The 20,601-nt window shown below is 25.6% G+C and overlaps 1 protein-coding gene across 3 annotated transcripts in view; it reads left to right on the forward strand.

Moving 5' to 3' along the window:
• Positions 1-3,507: 3,507 nt before the first annotated feature.
• LOC142326279 (uncharacterized) overlaps positions 3,508-20,601 on the forward strand; it is a 36,665-nt gene continuing 19,571 nt past the window's right edge. For all 3 annotated transcript variants that reach the window (XM_075368637.1, XM_075368636.1, XM_075368638.1), the window contains exons 1-2: positions 3,508-3,657; positions 18,065-18,349. In XM_075368637.1, the coding sequence (XP_075224752.1) occupies positions 18,074-18,349 (276 nt within the window). In that variant the 5' untranslated portion in view covers positions 3,508-3,657; positions 18,065-18,073. The remainder of the gene's footprint in view (positions 3,658-18,064; positions 18,350-20,601) is intronic.

The following is a 20,601-nucleotide window of genomic DNA, read 5'->3' on the forward strand; positions in this document are numbered from 1 at the left end:
AAAATATCGTGGTCGAAGTAAAGTCAGGGATGTCGCCAAGAAAATTTATGCTTTGTGGATGGAATTGGAAAGGAACTATGAGCTACTGCCGTTCGGACAAATGATTTATTCTAATTTCTACTGCAAAAACTGGGAAGATTACATCAAGCAAGATAAAGCAAACAGGATTGATCGATAGGATAGGTGTCGTCTTCCATTACAATACCAGACCCCACATGTTTTTGATGACCCGACGAAAATTGAGAGAGCTTGGCTGAGAAGTTTGAATGCATTTACCGTATAGTCTTGACCTCGCACCATCAGATTACCATTTGTTTCGGTCTACAGAACTGTCTTAATCGTAGAAAGCTGATTTTAAAAGAAGCCACATATCATATTTTTCGTCTAAAAATTACAGTATTTCTACAGTTACAATGATTTTACCTCAAAAATTCAAAATGTAGTTGATCAAAACGTATAAACTTTATAAACGTTTAATAAACTTCATTTTAAATATAAAAAACCGTCCTTTACATTTGAATTAAAATACGAAAAAATTTTTCCCCGATCTTGCATATATATATACATATATATATATATATATATATATATACAGTATACAGTTGACACATATACAGTGATTCAGGAGAAAAAGGAAATAATTTGGGAACTGATTCTAAAGCATGAATTAAAGAAAAAAGATTCATACAAACGTATGTCCCGAAACGGTTTGTTATCGATTTAAACGGCTAGTGAAAAACTTCACTCGGATTTCAGTTTCTCCGGTGAAATGAGGTCGTACTGAAATTTTTAAGTCGTTATATGAAAGTAAAATTGATGGTTTCTTATGGTTTTTGAACTGAAAATAGAATAAAACAGGTCCCAGAACTGTATCTTTCGTAGTTTTTGTAATGTCCAACGTAAAACAGATAACTCTTGTGAGAAAAAGCTTCTTTTTTATATATATTATCAAAAGTTGTAAACAATTTAATTCTGAAAAGGCGATACAATAAAGTCTATAAAAAGCCAAAAAAAATTATCAAAAACAACAGAACTAAACTTAAAAGAAAAATTTTACGAATTTGTAAAACTTAAAAACAACAGTTTTTAGTACAATAAATTGAGACCTTTGCAAACTGATTCCCTGAAGGTGACCCCTTCAGGGGAACGTTTTCAAAAGGCTTAGCACGAAAGGTGCTCACATTGTTTTACTGTATCATCATTCTAAAATATGAATGTAAATTCAAGGAATATTTTCGTTAACGAAATTTTACGCTTAAAAAAAAATTTACTTCCTCTAGCACAGAATAATAAATTCACCAAGTTTTATATCTGTGCAACAAATTCACTTACACAAATATGAGATATTTAGAAACTAATCCAGTCGACGAAGTGGTGGAAATATGAAGTTGATGGTAAAATAATTATTACGAACTTTACTGAACATAATTTTAATTTTTGTTCTTACGAGGTGTGGCTATTAAATAACGAGACTAATGCTGCTACAGAAGAATTGCGCATGCGCCAAATTCGTACGACCGACAGCTGTCTAGCGTGAAGCCTTCTATTTCGATTGTTGCCACTCCAGTTTCTGTAGTCTCCGCCATAACGTAAAGAAACGTTAATGCACAATTCTAATGACTGTCAAAAATATCGTGACGGCACTTTGCCACATGATTAGTAGTGTTCACTTTCCAGAATACCACTGCCATTTAAATATAACAGATGATTGATTTTAGTAACATAGTTCACCATCATATTGCGAATGAATAATACACATAATATGGGTGATAGAACTGTATACGAAAACAAAGCTATTCGATAATACTTCACATGCACTTAAGCCGCGATTCGGCTACGTTTAAAATATTTGAAGATTTAAAAATTGTTTTTATAATGGCTTGATCGGAGGTTTAAAAATATTATTTCAAAAGGGCGTAGCGTAAGTCCTCTTTCTGTATAAGAATCCTTTTATTAGGACGTAAGTTGAATGTTGCCAACTTCTAACTAGGGAAAAGAATTCACGTTTAGGTTACGCTTAGTAAAATATGCTACATCTATAAAGATGTAAATGCATTATTGGTATGAGTACATTCATCACATTCTATGCAGAAAGGCGCAGTTTTTAAAGCATGATAGAACGGTGTATTATATAAATTGTAATCGAGACGTTTCATACATCAGTAAATTTAAACAGAATTTTTATAAAACAAAGCATTTGTTAAAATTCAGGCTTATTTGATTTTATAATGAGTAATAAAATATCATTAGTTAATTCCTTAAATCGAAACATTCTGAAATCTATTTTATCTCTTTTTTAATCATAAAAACCTTAGAAATATATCAAGGATAATTAAATGTAGATAATATAGAATAGAATACTGGTAGCACTAGATATAACAAATAAATCTATTGTAATGTAATACATTTATTATGATATGATTCTTCAATAAGGAGTTATTTAAAACTTACTGAATTTAAAAAAAAAAAATTGAAAAAAAAGGAGATGAAGTCTGATTCGAACCGATGTGCCGTCCCCTTGTAAGATCCAGATATTACATTAATTAAAATTTCATTTGGCTATAATTCTGAAACCAGTGAAAATAAGTACCACTTATGATATATCGTTGAAAAGCTCTCAATGAGGCTTATTACTGCAGTTAAGAAAAAGTTCAAAATCCAATTTGTTTGGAGAAATTTGGCTTTTTTGAACACTTTTGGTTTAGTCGATTGCAATTAAAAGGGGAGGTGAACAACTAGATATTACAACAGTCGTAAATCCAAAATGTAACATTCCACAGCTAATCGTTTTTGAGTTACGCGACATACATACGTACGTCACGCCGAAACTAATCAAAATGGATTCAGGGATAGTCAAAATGCATATTTCCGTTGAAATTTGAAAACTGAAATTTTTCCCGATCACAATACTTCCTTTACTTCGTACAAGGAAGTAAAAATAATAATCTCATTAAAGGCCTTTATTAAATTATTTTGTAAAATTACATAATTAAATGTTTTCTTTATATAATCAATGTAAATTTAATAAAAGAATAAATATAAAAATTCATTACAATTTAAGTTTTAAGAGACTTTTTTAATTTTGCATGAAAGAAGAAACTTTTTTTATAAATAATAAATTTTGTCTGGAAAAGCAAATTTAAGGGCTGATAAATAATAGGCGTATTCATTTATTTATTTTACAAGGAAAATATATGTAACAATACATAACATATATACCAACATATCGAAAATTTATTAATATAAAAACTATCCTTGTACATGGTATTTCATATGCATTTCTTATGATTAAAGAATTAGCAATATATCTTTGTTTGTATATTATTAGGTAAGGCATTGTCCTAATTATCTTAAGCAAGAGTAATAATACACATGATAATATTATGTGATTCATTGTTAAAAGTTTTATAATATTTGGCAGAATTATATAGTGGGGTTTTCCCGCAAGACGTCTGACCAGGAGTGTGGCGGCAACAGCTTCACTTTCACAGAAGGCTAACCGGAGTGGTGGATAAATGACGGGGCTGTTGCCCTCCCTATAAGAAAGAGCGACGTCTTGTTCTGTATAACAGTGCCCTGTAGTGTTTCATACAACCAGTTTACCGTATTAAAAACATCTTTCACTTTCTTTACATTTCTGGTATACTATTAACACCGGTAAGTAACAATATTGTACTTCATCTTATAATTAAAAAAGAAAATATTTTATTTTAAATAAATTAATTAGCTTAAAATATAAGTACAGAAAATGTTTAGAATTCGTTTCTTATTTAATTATTATTTTTTCTACATTTTAATATATGTATTTATTTATTTAATTAAATTAAATGTATTTTAAACAGTTTTTAATAAAATAGATTTTTTATTAATAAAATTATATGTTTTATAAATTTATTTTTTATTTTGTTTAATAATTTATTACTGTAGGTGAAAATAAAATTTTTTCACCTACTAATGATTATTTTTTTTTTATAAAAAAAGATTATTTAAGAAATATATACACATAAAAACATCTACGTACTATTAAGGTTTACATTTTTACCGGAATTTTATTTTAAAAAATAAAAACCATTTATTAAAATTTAATATTAAAATTATTTTTTAAATAATTTTACATACTTTATTAACATTTTATTCTTGTAATAATTACAGAGTAATGCCTAGTTACTTTATTTTTATTATTATTTTTTTAATAAAGAAACACAAAATACAAAATAATAAAAAAAGATTATACAAACATACAGATGAAATTTCTTAATTTTATATAAATATTTGCCATTTCAAGATTATTTTTAAACTCTTTCATAAAAAAAAAACCCCCCTTTATTATATAAATATATATATGATTATACAAAGAGCTAATACATAGATAGAATATGAAAAAAATAAATATAAAATGTTTATATATATATTTATTTTTATTTTTTATTTAAAAATTTTTTTTTTTTTAAATAAATTTTTTGCAACTTTTACTTTTTTCATCATTATCAAATTAGAACAAATTTTATTAGAACAATCAAAAATTAAAAAAAAATAATAATTGGCAGATATTTTCTTTTAATTTATTATTCAATTAATTTTTCCTCCATGTGTAGAATAAATCCGCGCAAATAAGCAGGCTTTATGTTTATCTCAAACTGTATGATAAAATCATATGAAATCAAACGCCCACAAATATGCCTTCTAAGTTCTCTACCTACAGTAGCCGGTTCGAACCGGATGAATGGATGCTGTACACTTTTACATCTCATCGATACTGCCCATCGATAGCTATAAAAAGCTATTAAATAGTCTGTATTTTAACAAAAACGATAATAAAGATAATATTCATTTTAATTTCAACAATACAAAATACAATTTATTTCGATTTTTTTAAAAATAAAAAAAACTTTTTATTCAAAAAACTTTGTCGCAGTAAGTGTGTCAGAAGGGCGAATTTCCGGTTTTAGTTAAGAGAAAGGATGTTGCACTGCTGTAATGATTTTTGAAAATAATGCTTTCAGTGTTTGTTTTTTTTTTTTTTGTATTTCATGTTGTGCTAGTATCACGTGTTTAAAACGATTAAAATCTCAAAAACAGATTTTTTTTGTCACCAACCCCCTTTACTTATATAAGATCACATTTTAGCATTGTACTAAACTAACTAAAGTACTATAGCGAAACTAGCGTTTTTTTTATGTAATTGCATTTTTTTACCGACTTTTCTAAAAAAAAGTACGGTATTACTTTCAGTTGCATGGTTTGGGTGGGGGGGGGGGATGAAAATTAATTTTCTTTATGTTTTGCGGCATGAGGAATATGAAAATACCATTCATTTAAATTGGGGTATAAAATTTGCCTATGTTTAAAATGTTTTGGCTCAAAGACCTCTAAAACTACCGCATCAATTTCATTGAAATTTAGATATGCTGTAGTAGTTACCTGGATCTAGATCTTCTCCGTTATCTGTCGCTAGTGAATTAAATCATCCACTTAAATGCTTTCATGAAAACACACAGCTACATTTAACAGCTTCATTTAAGTATAAATCAAATTCACTAGATCGCAGCACATAGAGTTTCATTGAAAGTACATTTTACCAAAGCTTTTTCTAAAATATTTTTAACAACTTTTTTAATTTTAAATATTAAGCTAGTTTTTTGCATTTTTTGTTTATATTATTGTTTTTATAATTTTAAAAATATATTTTATTATATAATACATTTTAAAATAGTTTAATATTTGATGTATAGTTAAATGGAAATGTAGGTTTAATGAAAGGATTACTTTGATGCATGATTTAATAGTGCGTAATAGTAGAATAAAAAAAAGCTGAAAATGTATCCAAAAACCCAGTTTTTTAACGGCTCTAACTTCGGTTCCTGTGAACCTATTCGTTTGAAACTGCTCAATAGTAAGTAAGTTCAATAGGTCTCTATTCCCAATAGGTACATCACTCCAAGTTCGTCAATATCGGTTAAGATTTGCGTCCGGTTGAGCGGAAGAAAAGAGGTTATACGTAGGTATGTATATAATAACATGTATAATAAACATGACCGAGAGCAATAGCGACTTCCAAATTCTTTAGAAAACCGCTAAAAAGTCATAGAATTATGAAATGAATTATGATAATGATATTATCTCAGTATAAGATGTTTTTTTTTAATTATTCCAAAATTAAAAAAATTATTAAAAATTAAAAACTTTTACTAGAAGTGTTGTGAAATCCTCAATTGCAATAAAGAAAACCGGGGCTCTTAAAATAACACAAAAACTAATATTTTCATCCGATAAAATTTTTATAAGTGTTTCAGTTAAAGAATCATTTTATAATGTTTTTTAGACTAAACAAATTCTAAAATATACTTTAAATTACGTCTATATTTTGTGTAATGAATTTACGGTCTAACATTGTGTACATTTATTATATATTCTCCAAGTACACAGTATTCATATTAGATTCAAATATGATAATAACAAAACATTACATAAAAAGGAAATAACACATTACAAGATCACTTACATGATGAAATAACACGTTATAAGCGATTAATTTTATTTACTATTATAAATACAGTATTATGTATAACAAAAAGTCCAGTTTAAAAAACCTGCGTGAGCAACACACACACATATATATATATATATATACTTGCGCGTGCATACACACAGATAAACACACCATATATATATATAGTATGAATATATTAATCTAATAAAAAAAAAGTGAAATTAATAATAAACGAAAGCGAAAGCGGTATAAGATTCGATTTCTTTTCGTTTTTTTTTAGTTTTTGTAAATACACCTACGCATCTTCTGTATATTCTTATATAATTTTCTTTAAATAGTTCAAAAAACGCATTAGTTTTATATAAGTATCTGCTAATATTAACAATTAAGAAAGAAAAGTGAAAGCATTAAAAAATATAATGTAACGTCTATAAGAAAATAAATACAAATGAACTGTAATTAAATTTAATTATTATTATTATAATTGCATGAACCATAAAAATAAAACTATAATAGAATTATAAAATCATTTATATGAATAACATTAATTAGTCTTAATTTTAATTAATTATTGAAAACATTTACAAAGAGTGTTTAGATTATTTATTAGAAACGCAAATTAAATTACTGTAGTTAAATGAAAATATTTTATCCAGAATTATTATAATCTATCAGCTATCGAAAATGTAATTAGATAGATCGAAAAAAGAAATATTATAGTTAACTCAGCTACAATGGCAACCGTACACTCTAATTAACATACTTTATTTAAGTAATTAACTTACTATTATTTGTTAAGCACGGTGCTTTACTAAGGACCAACATCTTTGGTAATTTTATGTTGCTGATAAATTTAAAAAAAAATTATAAACAGGAGCCAATTCCCCTTATATGCAATATATAGTTATCATCTTTATTTTCAACCATTTATGTGTTTTAATCAAATATTTATTTTTAACAAAGTTTTAAATAGTTCCTTTGGAAGAAGTAGAAGATGATATCCTTTTCATGAATGTTGAAACACTTTTAGGGATTTCAACCCCTATTTCTTGAGTTTACAACTATTCTTTTTAATGAGATTTCTTCGAGGATGTATGGAAATATTTTAAACTAAAGAAAATTTCTGATTATGTATCCAGTGGGGCTTCGTATTTTTAAACGTTTTTGGATCTCTCAAAATAGTTTTTCTCTTCAGTAAAGGATAGAGCAAACGTTCATGAGGTTACTGGATTTCGTGATCCTCTCTCATTATTGAAACTAGTAAAGAAAGCTCTGATTAAAGTTCTGAAAAAGTTTTCTAGAAAGTTCAAATTTTCTTTTAAAACGAAGTTTATCTTTTGAAATAGTTTACTAAAAAATGTAAACTTTTCCCGTATAAATATTGTTCGCAAATCTTACGAGTTATTCATATATATATATATATATATATATAATGAAACTAGAAAATCGGTTCAGCAGTTCTAGTATTAAACATAAAATCTGATATAATGAGTTAATTTGCTTCAATTAAGCATGAAAGTTCTTCTGTTTAAAAGGGTACGTACAGTATTTTAGGTACCATGATTAGTTGTATATGATTTTGAATCAGACTCCAGTTACGCCTGAAAATATTACTATTTTCAATATTAAGAAAAATTTCATGCCAGGCCCATTAATTGTAAATAAGGATAAAATTACTTCTCCGTTATTTATTTTTACTATATTGTTGCATATCATAACGTCAAGCCAATGGAAACGCAGGGGAAATTCGGTCCTACAAGTAACAACGTCACTCTGATCCTCAGAGGATTGTGTGTCGAATATCTTTATTTTCAAAAAAAAAGCAACTATCTCTACTGCCACTTGTATCTCTGTTGCTTTACATATGTCAGAGCCTTAAGAATGACTGGAAAAATGTTGTAAAAGAACTAATTAATGTACTGTTTTTCTTCGAGAAACAAATTCTGAATTAAAGTCTACAATGAAAAATAATCATATATGTACACACATGCACAATAATCCTACCTCGGAAAATACAAAACTGGCCTTATTATTACTATACAGAATTCATTTATCTGATGATAAAGATAATAAAGAATGCAGTAATATTAATATTATTCTATTGGTTAACTCATCATCACAAATCAGCTGACTTCGAAGCTGAAATTTCTAAGGTTCAAATCCTAGTAAAGGCAGTTACTTTTATACGGATTTGAATACTAGATCGTGGATACCGGTGTTGTTTGGTGGTTGGATTTCAATTAACCACACATCTCAGGAATGGTCAACCTGAGACTGTACAAGACTACACTTAATTTACATTCATAATCATCCTCTGAAGTAATACCTTACAGTGGTTTCAAAGGCTAAAGAAAAAATAAAGAGAGAGTGCAGTAATATTATTCTTACTAACCTTGACTGTTATTATTATTAATAATAAACAAAGTGCAGCATGCAAAGGTTTACGACTGATCTGTTTGCACAGTCTTCCCCCCATTATGTATTCTAACCTGGTTTTTTGGGCACACTTGTGGGAGGAAACGGCATTGTGTAGGGGCGAATTTATAAAAAAAATATTATTATTAACGACAGACCAACGGAACATTATGATGACATATTACTGTATAATTAACATATTTATCTAATTCATGAAATCACTAATTAGTACTTATATGTTTAAATATAGAAATAAATGTTTATTTAGATTGTATACTGAGCGGTGCAAATTACATACATCACTTCAGGGTTATCAACATGAATGATACTAGCAACCAACACTACACCTCTTGCCTTATTTGATATTTCTAACACAACCTGATCAATATCAAACAACAGATGATTAGCATTTTGATTAAACGTATAAAATTACTTAGATATAAATCTAATTTAATTATTAGTGTGTATAACAAAACTCATCCCGTGCATTTCGTTTAACATAAATTTTCAGTTTAATATTGTCAACCTTTTCATATGTTCCGAGTTATTAATATTTTATTAATAAGAAAACCAAACCATTTCAGTTTTTTTTATTATAAGTTATATGTTAAAAATACCAAACGATATTAAGTACTAAAAAACCATTAAAAGAAATGTAAATGCTCATTTTAATAAATTTACAAAAAGATTACTATTTAAAAATATAATAAATTTATTGATAATAACTTTAATAATAGAAATGTGCTATTAATTATAGAGTTTCATTATGTTTAAATTGTTCTAGAGCGATCTTTATTTGTATTATTTTAATAACTATTTATCGTACCGTTTTAATGTATTTAAGATAAAATATTTGTATAAATTCACGATTTTTTTTAATTCCATTAAAAGTAAAATAGTAAACAAATTATTTTATTATGCATAGAAAAAGAAACCCATCACGACAAATCCTGTTTATGAATTAACGCTATTGTGAAAAAAATTTATTTTTTATTTCGTATAAAAAGGATTTAAGTATATTTTTTTTTAATCGCCGAAAAAAACAAATGGAGTTAAATTATTATTCGACATATAAGTTGTTATACCTCTAATAATTACAAACAATGTATATAATGCCGCCTACACCGCCGATCTCCGTACTCTGCCTTTCATCCGGAGCTCCCGAGTTTGAATACCAGTCAGGACAAAACATTTTTCCATATGCTATAAAACCAATTTTCATATCCGACGCACAAGCTTTGGACATCCACATATCAGCTTATGTGGTGAAATCGTCAAACCAAAAAAGAAAAAGAAAGTTGTGTGTGTGTATATGATCAGATTCATTTGTTTTCTTTGTCATCTTGCTTAATGTAAACATATCCTGTCATCTTCTTTCTTCTTATTTGTTAATGAACCAGCTGGTCTTAATCACTGTTAGAATTGTTAAGTATGAATCTTTATTTTCCTTTAAAATGTTAACTGATTAACATGAAAATGTACATCTCTGGTAGTCAGCATGTTTATAATATTCTATAAAATATGTAGTTAACTAACATAAATGTCGTAACATAATGTAATTTTTAACTATTTTAATGTAAATTAAAAAGTAAATAAAGGAAGTGATTATTAATAATCGATTATCCAGCATTATTTAATGTATACAGTTTACACAACTAACGAATAACTCCGCGGCTAGAATTGTACATCATTTTTCATGTTTTTTGTATGTCATGTTTTTTGCCAGAGAGGGATAAATAAATCTGCTGTTTTACACTGGCAGACATAATATTTATACATAACTGTACCTAATATTATTACATAAATTGTCATTAAAACTTATGTGTATAACATTAACCTCTAATACAGTAAGAACCAGGTTTAAATTAACCTAGAAGTGTAATTATTACGAATAAGATTTTAAAATCAATTTTATAAGCTTATATTCTTAGTTATACTTCAATTAAGAAAATATGAATTACTTCACTAAGACCAAATACAAATTGAATAAAAAGAAAAATAATACCAAATAAATTCGAAAAATTACAAAGGTTAGATTACAAATAAATTTATCTTATCCAAGCGTATGTAAAATAATTTTATACGAAAAATGTACTTTAAATAAATGTAACAGACAGATTAAATTATGAGAATATACAACAAAACATAATAATTAGTCACTTAATGTTAAAAGAACGTCAATATCCATTTTATAGCACTAAACTTACGTAAATTTATTATTTATTTTTGCAGGATAGATATTTCTCTTCGGCTATTAATCTGGCTGGCCGATTCTAAATTCAGAACGTAACGGCATTATGATGTACAAATCTTTATTTGGCTTATTAATTAATCATAGGTAATTAACGAAGGTCTATGAGTTTGTTAATCAGAAGTAACTAGCCATTTTACATTTGACTCTTAGTTGAGAACATTTTTCTAATCGATTATTAAAGTCTGGGTTTTGCATATCAGCTGATAGTAGCAGTAATTACCAAAATCGGAAATTGGGCTAATGAACATATAAACAGTGTAGTAATAAATATTATTAACATTCAATAAATATAATTTAAAAATGATGGAACTTAAATAATAAATTGCGACTTATTTAAGAAACGAAATAAAATAAAAATATCTACAAAACAATGCAATTATGTAATAAATAATAAAATAAATATTTCATGAGTTATAAAAAAAAATGTAATGTTTCCCATTAAAATAAAATGTAACAATTTTATTCTTAAGACTTAAAAAGAAACACTTTCTTTTTCGTAGTTAAATAAAGCCTTTCACTTCACTATGTTAAGGAGAAAGTCTGTCGGAGAATTAACTTTTCTTCAAACCATAAATTATTGCATTTAATTTTTCTAATCATTGTTTTTTATTCAGAAAAAGAAAATATAATTTTACTTATTATTTTTTTAATATTCGGTAATCTAATATTGTTACCCAAATATATAAAATGGCATAAAAAATGTAACTCGGAAGTCACGAGTAAATAATTAATATCCTGTGTATATCCTACAATATATATATATATATATATATATATATATATATATATATATATGGATATATATATATCCACCCATATATATCCTACAAAATTTAAGAACTTTTTTTAATATAAGATATTCGTAAATAAAATTCTAAATCAGACATAATTAATAGCACATTCTTCAATAAATAATATTAGGATAACTTGGTAGTACAGAATTAGCTTTCTACTCTTCAATAGTTCCGTGTTAAAATACAGATAAAGGCAATTAAAAAATTCTCACGATATAATGAATATCTTCCAAACTTATAATAATAATTGATATTAATAATTTTAAATTGAAATTTATGGCGACTGGCTGCAGTGTAAACCATTTTAATACTTTCTTGTGCACTCTAGCTGTGAAATCAACTATACCTGTTTCACCCACATTCAATGATTTAAACTTTAAATAGTAGGATAGATTTAACTTGTATATTATTAGAATAATAATACTAACAAATAATATTATTACAATAAAAGTTAAAATATCTTTACTTTATTCCGAGATTTCTAAATATTTAATCATTATAAAAAAAATTTACTTTTACTTTCTCAGCTATAGCGATTATGCTACTATACCAACTATATTGCTATAACGAGAGAGAATATAGATTGGTCAAAAAAATTTGGTCTTTTTAAGCTTTGGGTGTTAAATTGACATTTAAAAACAAGAAAAATTTACAGATACACTACTACAGAACATCTAAATTTCAATAAAATAGATCTAGTATTTTTGGAGATTTTCGAGCCACAAAATTTATACATAGGCCTATATATATATACACACACACACACACACACGAGTATATATACGGAAACCTCAATTTAAGTGAATGGTATTTTCGTACTCATACCTCAAAACTTCTAAATAAAGAGAATTCATTTTCATCCCCCACTCCCACATTGAGATCGAAAGTAATACCGTACGTTTATTCGAAAAGTCGGTAAAAAAATAATAAAAAATAGATTTAAATAAATTGTAAAGATCTGCGAAAAAATGTTTTATTCTAATGCTTCCAAATCCAAAAAGTCCATTTGGGAATAAATCAGACGGTCGTTTGAGTTTACACGTATGTATCTTGGTCTGTAGTTTGTCTTTATTGCCCACTTTTTCTTAAAATTTTTTATTATTTTTAAAAATGAAATAAGCTTTAAATGATGGAATTCTATTATTATTATTAATTCTTGATGCTTATTTCTTTAAATTAATATCAATAATGACAAAAAAAGATTAATAAAATTCAAGTATAGACCATACATGAGAATATTTTATAGAAAGATAGGCCTAAATATTCATAATATATTTATACGATCCTTCGGTCTACGCATACGTTTACAAACGAATGAAAGTTATAACTCATTCCTTGTCAGATAACAAACATACTAAAAAAAATAATAATTAGAGTTTCTGCGTATAAATAAAATAATACATAAAATTGTAAATACGGAACGAGCGAGATCGTATGTAAGGTTTATTTTGACCTCACAAATCTAGTGCTATAAACCGATATACAAAACCTAAGCAACGTTTACTCTTAGTAAACTAAAAGTTATGCTTTGTTTTGCTGTTTCTATTTTCTAACGATGAACTATGGAAAAAATCATGAAACCTGAGAAGTCTTTGATAGATTAATTTTTAATGCATGGATAACAAAAATATAAACTAATTAATAATATAATAGTATATTAATGGATATTTGTGATACCAATTTATACAGAAATAATAATTACAAAAACTAAAAAAAGTATTTTTAAAACCACTATTAACGCAGTTTAATTAAGCAGTATACTTAATTTTCATAAAAATACCTGTAAAAAAAAAGGAAAATTGTAAGCTTATTAAATACAACGATAATCAAGTTATAAAGCAATATTTCAATGTAGACAAATAATATTAGAATTCCGCTTGTCAAACAGAATTTTAACTAAATAAATTAATCCATGAAATTTATTTCATGGCAATAACAAAAGTAATGTAATATTTATAAATTTCATTTCATTAAAATATCTACAAAAACACTCTTTTTATTAATAAATTGTTACGTTACGGTTATATGATTATCAACAAATTATGAAAGTATAATTGTATAAATGCATTACAATCTAACAAAAACATTATGCAGAAATAATATTATAATAATTACTTCTACTTAAATTATATAACAATGAAAAATATACTGAACTATTCAGAATTTCAATTATAGTGTATAAAAGAATACAACCGCTAGTAATAAAGCATAAAATTAATTATAAAAAACAATCATAATTATTATCAGTATAAAAAAAGTCTGAAAATTACATAATTTTAAAATAAATAAAACACAATTTTTTTAACATGTCATTCTCTTTAAAAGAATATATTCGACACAAAGTAATAAATTTCTTTAATATTCAGGATTAACTAATTCTTAATTTTAATAAGTAATTATTTTCTAATTAAAACTACTAGCAGTAATAATAATAATAATGTAAACAAACAAAATCTGATGTCATTGTAATTTTTCTGTTGCTCAGAATTTGTATATTTGACTTATAACTTCTTTATGATTAATTTACCAGATAAGCTGAACGTTTTAATATGGAATATGAAATGAAAATTGTGTAGCGTAATAAAAATTAAGTATCTGACAGGATTAGAATCCAGGACCTTAATTCTGGATTTACAAAGAATATTTTCAAAAATATGATGTAACTTTTATTTTTATTTCGTCGAGATAAGTTAAAAATAAAATATTTTTAATCGTTGATTAAAATAGAATTAAATCAGCATTAAACATAAAATAACAACATACAAAGTAGTATGTTTACAAAATTCCATTAACATATAAAGCAGTAATTAGCATTTAACTGTATTTTTTTTTCTTAAAAACATGGAGGAGTTTCTCAGTTGCATCGATAAATATTTTTTAACACCTTTCTTTTTATATTTCTCCCCTCTACTTTTAATTCTCCATCGAGTTTGGGAATAGGAAAACCACGAAATACTTCGAAAACTTGTTTTCGAAATGTGGTTTCAATTTCTCAATAGCGGAAACTATAGCAATGGTGTTGCTAGATTTTTAAGTATATATTTAGATATAATAATATATAATAAAATGATTATTATCATAATAAAATAATCATTTATTGTAATAGATTTTATATATGGTAATAAATAAAAACTAACTGATAAATTTTTATCATTATAGTAAATTTAAGTAAATTTTTTTCTTCATTAATTAAGAATCAGGCAACCTTATATTTTAATAAAAAAAATTTTTTACAGAAATAACTTATTGCATAACCTTCATAATTCTCAGTTTACACTTTAAATTGTATCATACCTTTTCTATCACCGCTACATGTTTAGATATGCTAATTTCTAAATCAGTTAGTCTTGGGTTCAAATTCCCGATAAGCATCTGATATTCTTTCACGTATAATTTCTTCTGCATAGTACTTATCTTTAAGATACGAGTATAAAAATACCATAATTAATATTAAAATTATAATAAATAAATAAAAAATATTAATTAACAAATCACTTAAAATATTTTTATTAATACCTTTAAAACGAACTGTTAAACTAATTTTAATAAAAATCAATAAAATTGCACCTTTCAAAATTCCCTCAAGATAAGAATTTCTACGTTTAAACATATTTCACAACTTATTATAATTCAAATAAAAATACTTATTTACACCTTTTAGATAACTTTAGTAAAAAATAAATCGTCCGTTTATCTAAATTCGAGATATTAATATCAAATTGTATGTGAGAAAATTTTGGTTTGTGTATAGGCTATACGCTAAGTTTTTGAAATATAATTAATCGAGATAAAATAAAGAAACAGATTATACATTTATAAATTACGCATTTCGACAAGTAAACTGAATTTCACATTGATAAAAAACAAAACAAGAACTTTTTAAAACATTAAATAATTAATATGATTAATATTTAACAATCTTAATATTAAAAAAAAAAATAAAATACGGGGGTTTATGGAGGAGTTAAAAACAAACAAATAAATGAAATTGAAGCGGAAGCAGTGGGATGAGCCAATACGTTGTACATTAAAATCACGGCAGAGTAGTTCCCGGTAGGGAAAGCCATTAAAAACTTTCTCCTTCACCTTCCCACTTTATTCTCACATGTTATATATATATATACCCACTTTTATCTTTTCTAAGACGTCGTCCTTCTTCTGTCTTTTGTTATTCTTTGACCTTTAATTATTGTGTTCTGTCAATCATATGACAACGTCACGACTGTCAACTATCATGACTTCCTCTCTGGTAAAAAAATAATACAAAAAAAAAATTCTTTCCTGCATCACATAATAATGTTTAACTAAACTATTAAAAAAAGAATTTTTTTTAATAAAACTGTTTAAATAGTTTGTAAGAGGAAATAATAATATATAAAACAAAAACAACTTTCTTTACTTAAAAAAAATTACTCTTCAATGTTTTTTTTTTCTTTTTTTTGTAATCTAATAGTTTTAATAATAAAGAGTTTTCATTCTATAATAAATAAATAAAAAAAAAAAAAAATTAAAATTAATAAAAGTAATCTTTACTTCCTTCTATAATACGAATTGAAAAACAAATTAAAAACAAAAATAATCTGAAATATTCATAATCTACATTATACCGATTAGACTATAAAGGAACATTTAAACCGATGTAAATGTAAATTCCAGTGGATCAATTTTTTTTCTATGAAAAAGAATTTTAATTTTTCTATGTAGATGTCATGAACAATGTTAAAAATATATTCATGTACAAAATAGCAAAGAATATCTATTTTATAGATAACAGTAAAAATTATTGCTTTGACTAATTTAAACGTTTTTAAAATGTTAATAAATAAGGAAAAAGATTTTAAAAAATATGTTGGATGAAAATTTTTAAATTGTAATCTTAAGAAAAACAATTACTTTCTACCAAAAAGAAAGGCAGACTCCACAAACTTTCTGTACAACTCCATCTACACATTACTGTACCATAAGTTCTCGCAAATAACTTTCTAGTTTGAATTAATAAAAAAATGTATATTAAAATCAATGAACCATTTCTTTATTACTATAAATCATCCTGCAAAACTTATTTCAGTTTATTTTTTTCTTTTCAAGTTATTGAATTTCATCACATTTGCTGTGCATTCTAGGAAAAATTGTATGTCACTGAAAAAAGGATTGTAATAAACTCTTTATTTTATGCCTTCTTTATCTCTAAAGAGGGTATAGATGTTTACAGTTTTATTTGATACTTCCACATGCCATATAATTCTGGATATGAATAAGATGGTTCCTTTAGGAACCCTATACCAATTTTCCCTATTTTCAAACAACTCATTAATTTCCAAATGAAACACAATTCTTCTTTAAGAATATATTTAAGCCAGTTGACATAAAACCAAAAATGAGTAACAGCTGGCTCCCATCTAGGTAAAATAGTGAACTGACATCACAATGAAGTTAAGAATAGAAGAAAAACGTATTATTTATTTGATGTAAACTTTACTTGCAAGGTAAATTTTTAAGAAAATAATCTTACAATGAAGTCACTTCATTATTCATAGTTCTTCAAATGTGAGATGTGTGAATCCAATGTGTTGTTTTTGCTACAGCAGATTGTACTTGTAAAAAACATGCATCAAAATGACGGGTCTATAATAGTTTTAATTTACCAATACGTAAATGTAAGAAGTTTTAATTTTCCTGATTGAAAAGATTAATAAATTAAATTAAAGAATTTATTAATTTACAGATTAATTAATTTACAGATTTGAAATTAAAGAATTAGACAAAAATCACAAAACAAAGATAATTCTAAAATTGTGTACAAAGTAAATCACATACCTATTTAATATTCCAATGATAGATCAGTCCAGATGTCTGAGTGAAATAATATAATATAGATTTCTATTATATTTGTTTGCTGTACATACTTCTTTATTATTTATGTAAATCAAAATAAAATACTATTATTAAGATTATCATTTATTTTTAAAGTAGATAGAAAGAAAATTAAGATTTTAAAATAAACACACCACACTGCCACATATACTTTAAATTATTATTTTAATAACACTTAGTTGTAATAAAGAAAAAATTGTTTTCAAAATATTTATCTATATTTGTTTGTTTTTTCAGAGCAGCAAAATGTGGCTGCTAGGAGTATTACTGTTATCAGTAACTACAATTAACTGTGATGAAGACTGGTCATGGGGTGGTAATAGTAAAAAGAAAACTGAAGAAAGCCTAAATAACAATACTTTAATTGATAATTTATTATTATCTGGGAGAACAGGAAGGCATCTTGATGGTTTTGATGAAGTTTATAGTGATCCTGAAATACAACAGGCATTGTCTACTGGAAATGATTCACAAGCAAGACATTATATTAAGGAGAGATTATGTGGATTAGGTTTAATGGCGGTACGTTATAAATAGTTTAAAATTCCATGTTTAATTTATACATAAAATAAGTTATAAAATACTTTACAATTATTGATATTTGCATGTTTTTCTGTTATAATTTGGCTAGTGGATCTATGCTAGCATCTAGATCAGCTGGCCATCAATTCGGTTACTTCTAATGTCATTTATTTTCATCTTTTCACATATCATTTACCTTGTAAAAATGTAATACAATCAAGGTCATTTAAATAGAAACAAAATTAAAAATTTTAATTTAGGTCTGCTTTTCATACACTACAAAATTTTCACATACAAGCTTCAAACTTATGTAGTGAATCAGTCATCAACCAAAATGAAAAAAAAATTAGATACATGACTGGATCAGTTGAGTAATGCGTTGAAAGTAAGACAGAAATCATTACAAAATATTGTTTGATCGACATTCAATAACTTTTTGCCTGTAATAATGTTCTAATTTTACAAGATTACATGTACATCTCTAGAGAAATGTAATATTTTTGCATCATCGTTCTGATGAGTAGAATAATTTAATAATGTTGTAAAACTTAATTTCTAAGAAAATTTAAAACATTTAAAATAATTATTAAACTTAATAAACAATATATTTAGAAATTGCAGAAATAATTTCTAACTTTCCTTAAACCATTCACATGAAATTAAACGTTTTGAGTAACAGTGAATATAATTACCTTCAATTTTTCTAAAAATTGTTGTTACTGTAAAAAATTTTAATGAAATGTACTACAAAATATTTAAATCTCTGATATCTTAATCCTTCAATCAATTTTCTGCCCTAATGACCTTACTTTTAAGGCAAGTGGAATTACGGCACTTTCACTCATTTGAAACTAATTATTTTATATAAACAAACACACATGCACATGATATTTTAATTTTGTAACAAAATCATTACACCTAAATATTCTAAATATATTTTTCTCTTTGTATGTTTTCTTCATGATTATGAAAATTATTTAAAATTATAAACATATCAAACTACAAACTGAACCAAATTTTATAAATACAATGTTTTTTAATGTTTTAATCTCTTTAAAACAAGGTGACTCTTTGTCACCTTCAGTGACAAAGAGTCACCTTCAGTGACAAAGAGTCACTGAAAACAAGGGTGAAGACAAGATAAGGGTGATGAAAATATTTACAAGCAAGTTATTAAAAACAATGCAAAACACTGTATAATAAAATTCACTTTTATTTTAAAATTTTATAGTTTTAAATATATTGTACAAAATTTTTGAAGTCATTTTCAAGAATTAAACAAATAAACAACAAAGAAAAGAAATTAGAAATATTAATATTTTTAGTTTTCAAAATTCTTTAACAGATAATTAAATAAGTTAACAATAAATGTAGTATAACTAACTTCTTCAAAAGTAATAAGTGAAAGTCTTCATAGAATAATTAGTAAAACAGATAGTAATCAGTTTTGTAATATTTATAGTAACGTAAAAAGTCATGAATCATTCTTTATTAACTATGATGTATGAAATCACGTGAGTATGAAATCACAGACACACATACTCATAAGTAAACTTAAGATTCTAGTACATGCTCATTCATCAGGTATATAGGCTAATCACAAAAACATGTTTGCACATTAACACTATAAGAATTGCAAAACCATTTCATATGTTACAAAAAGAAAGTAAATAAAATATATCACTATTAAAGTTAATACAACAAGAAGGTAATGTATTATGTAAAATAAAAGATTTACATTACAATTTACAAGAGTCAGTTGATAAGGTTCAGAAGTGAAATATATATTAAGGAAGTGAAAGCATAATGTAACATTTGCTCATGTATCGTATATATTTCATATAGTATATCGTAGTGTAGTGTAGGTGAACTGGTTTTGTATAAATTAATTTCCTATAACAAACATAAAGTAGAAACAGAAAGTGTCATTCATTTGTCAATCCCATTGTTTAATTAAAATTAGCATGTAATCTAATCATTCAACAATTTATTTTATTCATTATTTGTGTCACGTGGCTCCCACTTATATTATTACAGCCCACATAAATATTTATGCAAAAATTCAAATTTTTTCACATTTCCACACTCAAACAACAATCAACAATAAATGTATATGTATATGTATATATACAAACAATGAATAAAGGAATGAAATACGATGAAAGATGTCTTTTAATTAACATTTATTAAGGCAACATATTTATGCAAAAATCACTTTAAATAAGTGTTTCTTGCACAACCTGAAGGACAGT

Source organism: Lycorma delicatula, chromosome 6 (genome assembly GCF_047948215.1).
Source record: "Lycorma delicatula isolate Av1 chromosome 6, ASM4794821v1, whole genome shotgun sequence".
Classification (NCBI taxonomy): Eukaryota; Metazoa; Arthropoda; class Insecta; order Hemiptera; family Fulgoridae; genus Lycorma; species Lycorma delicatula.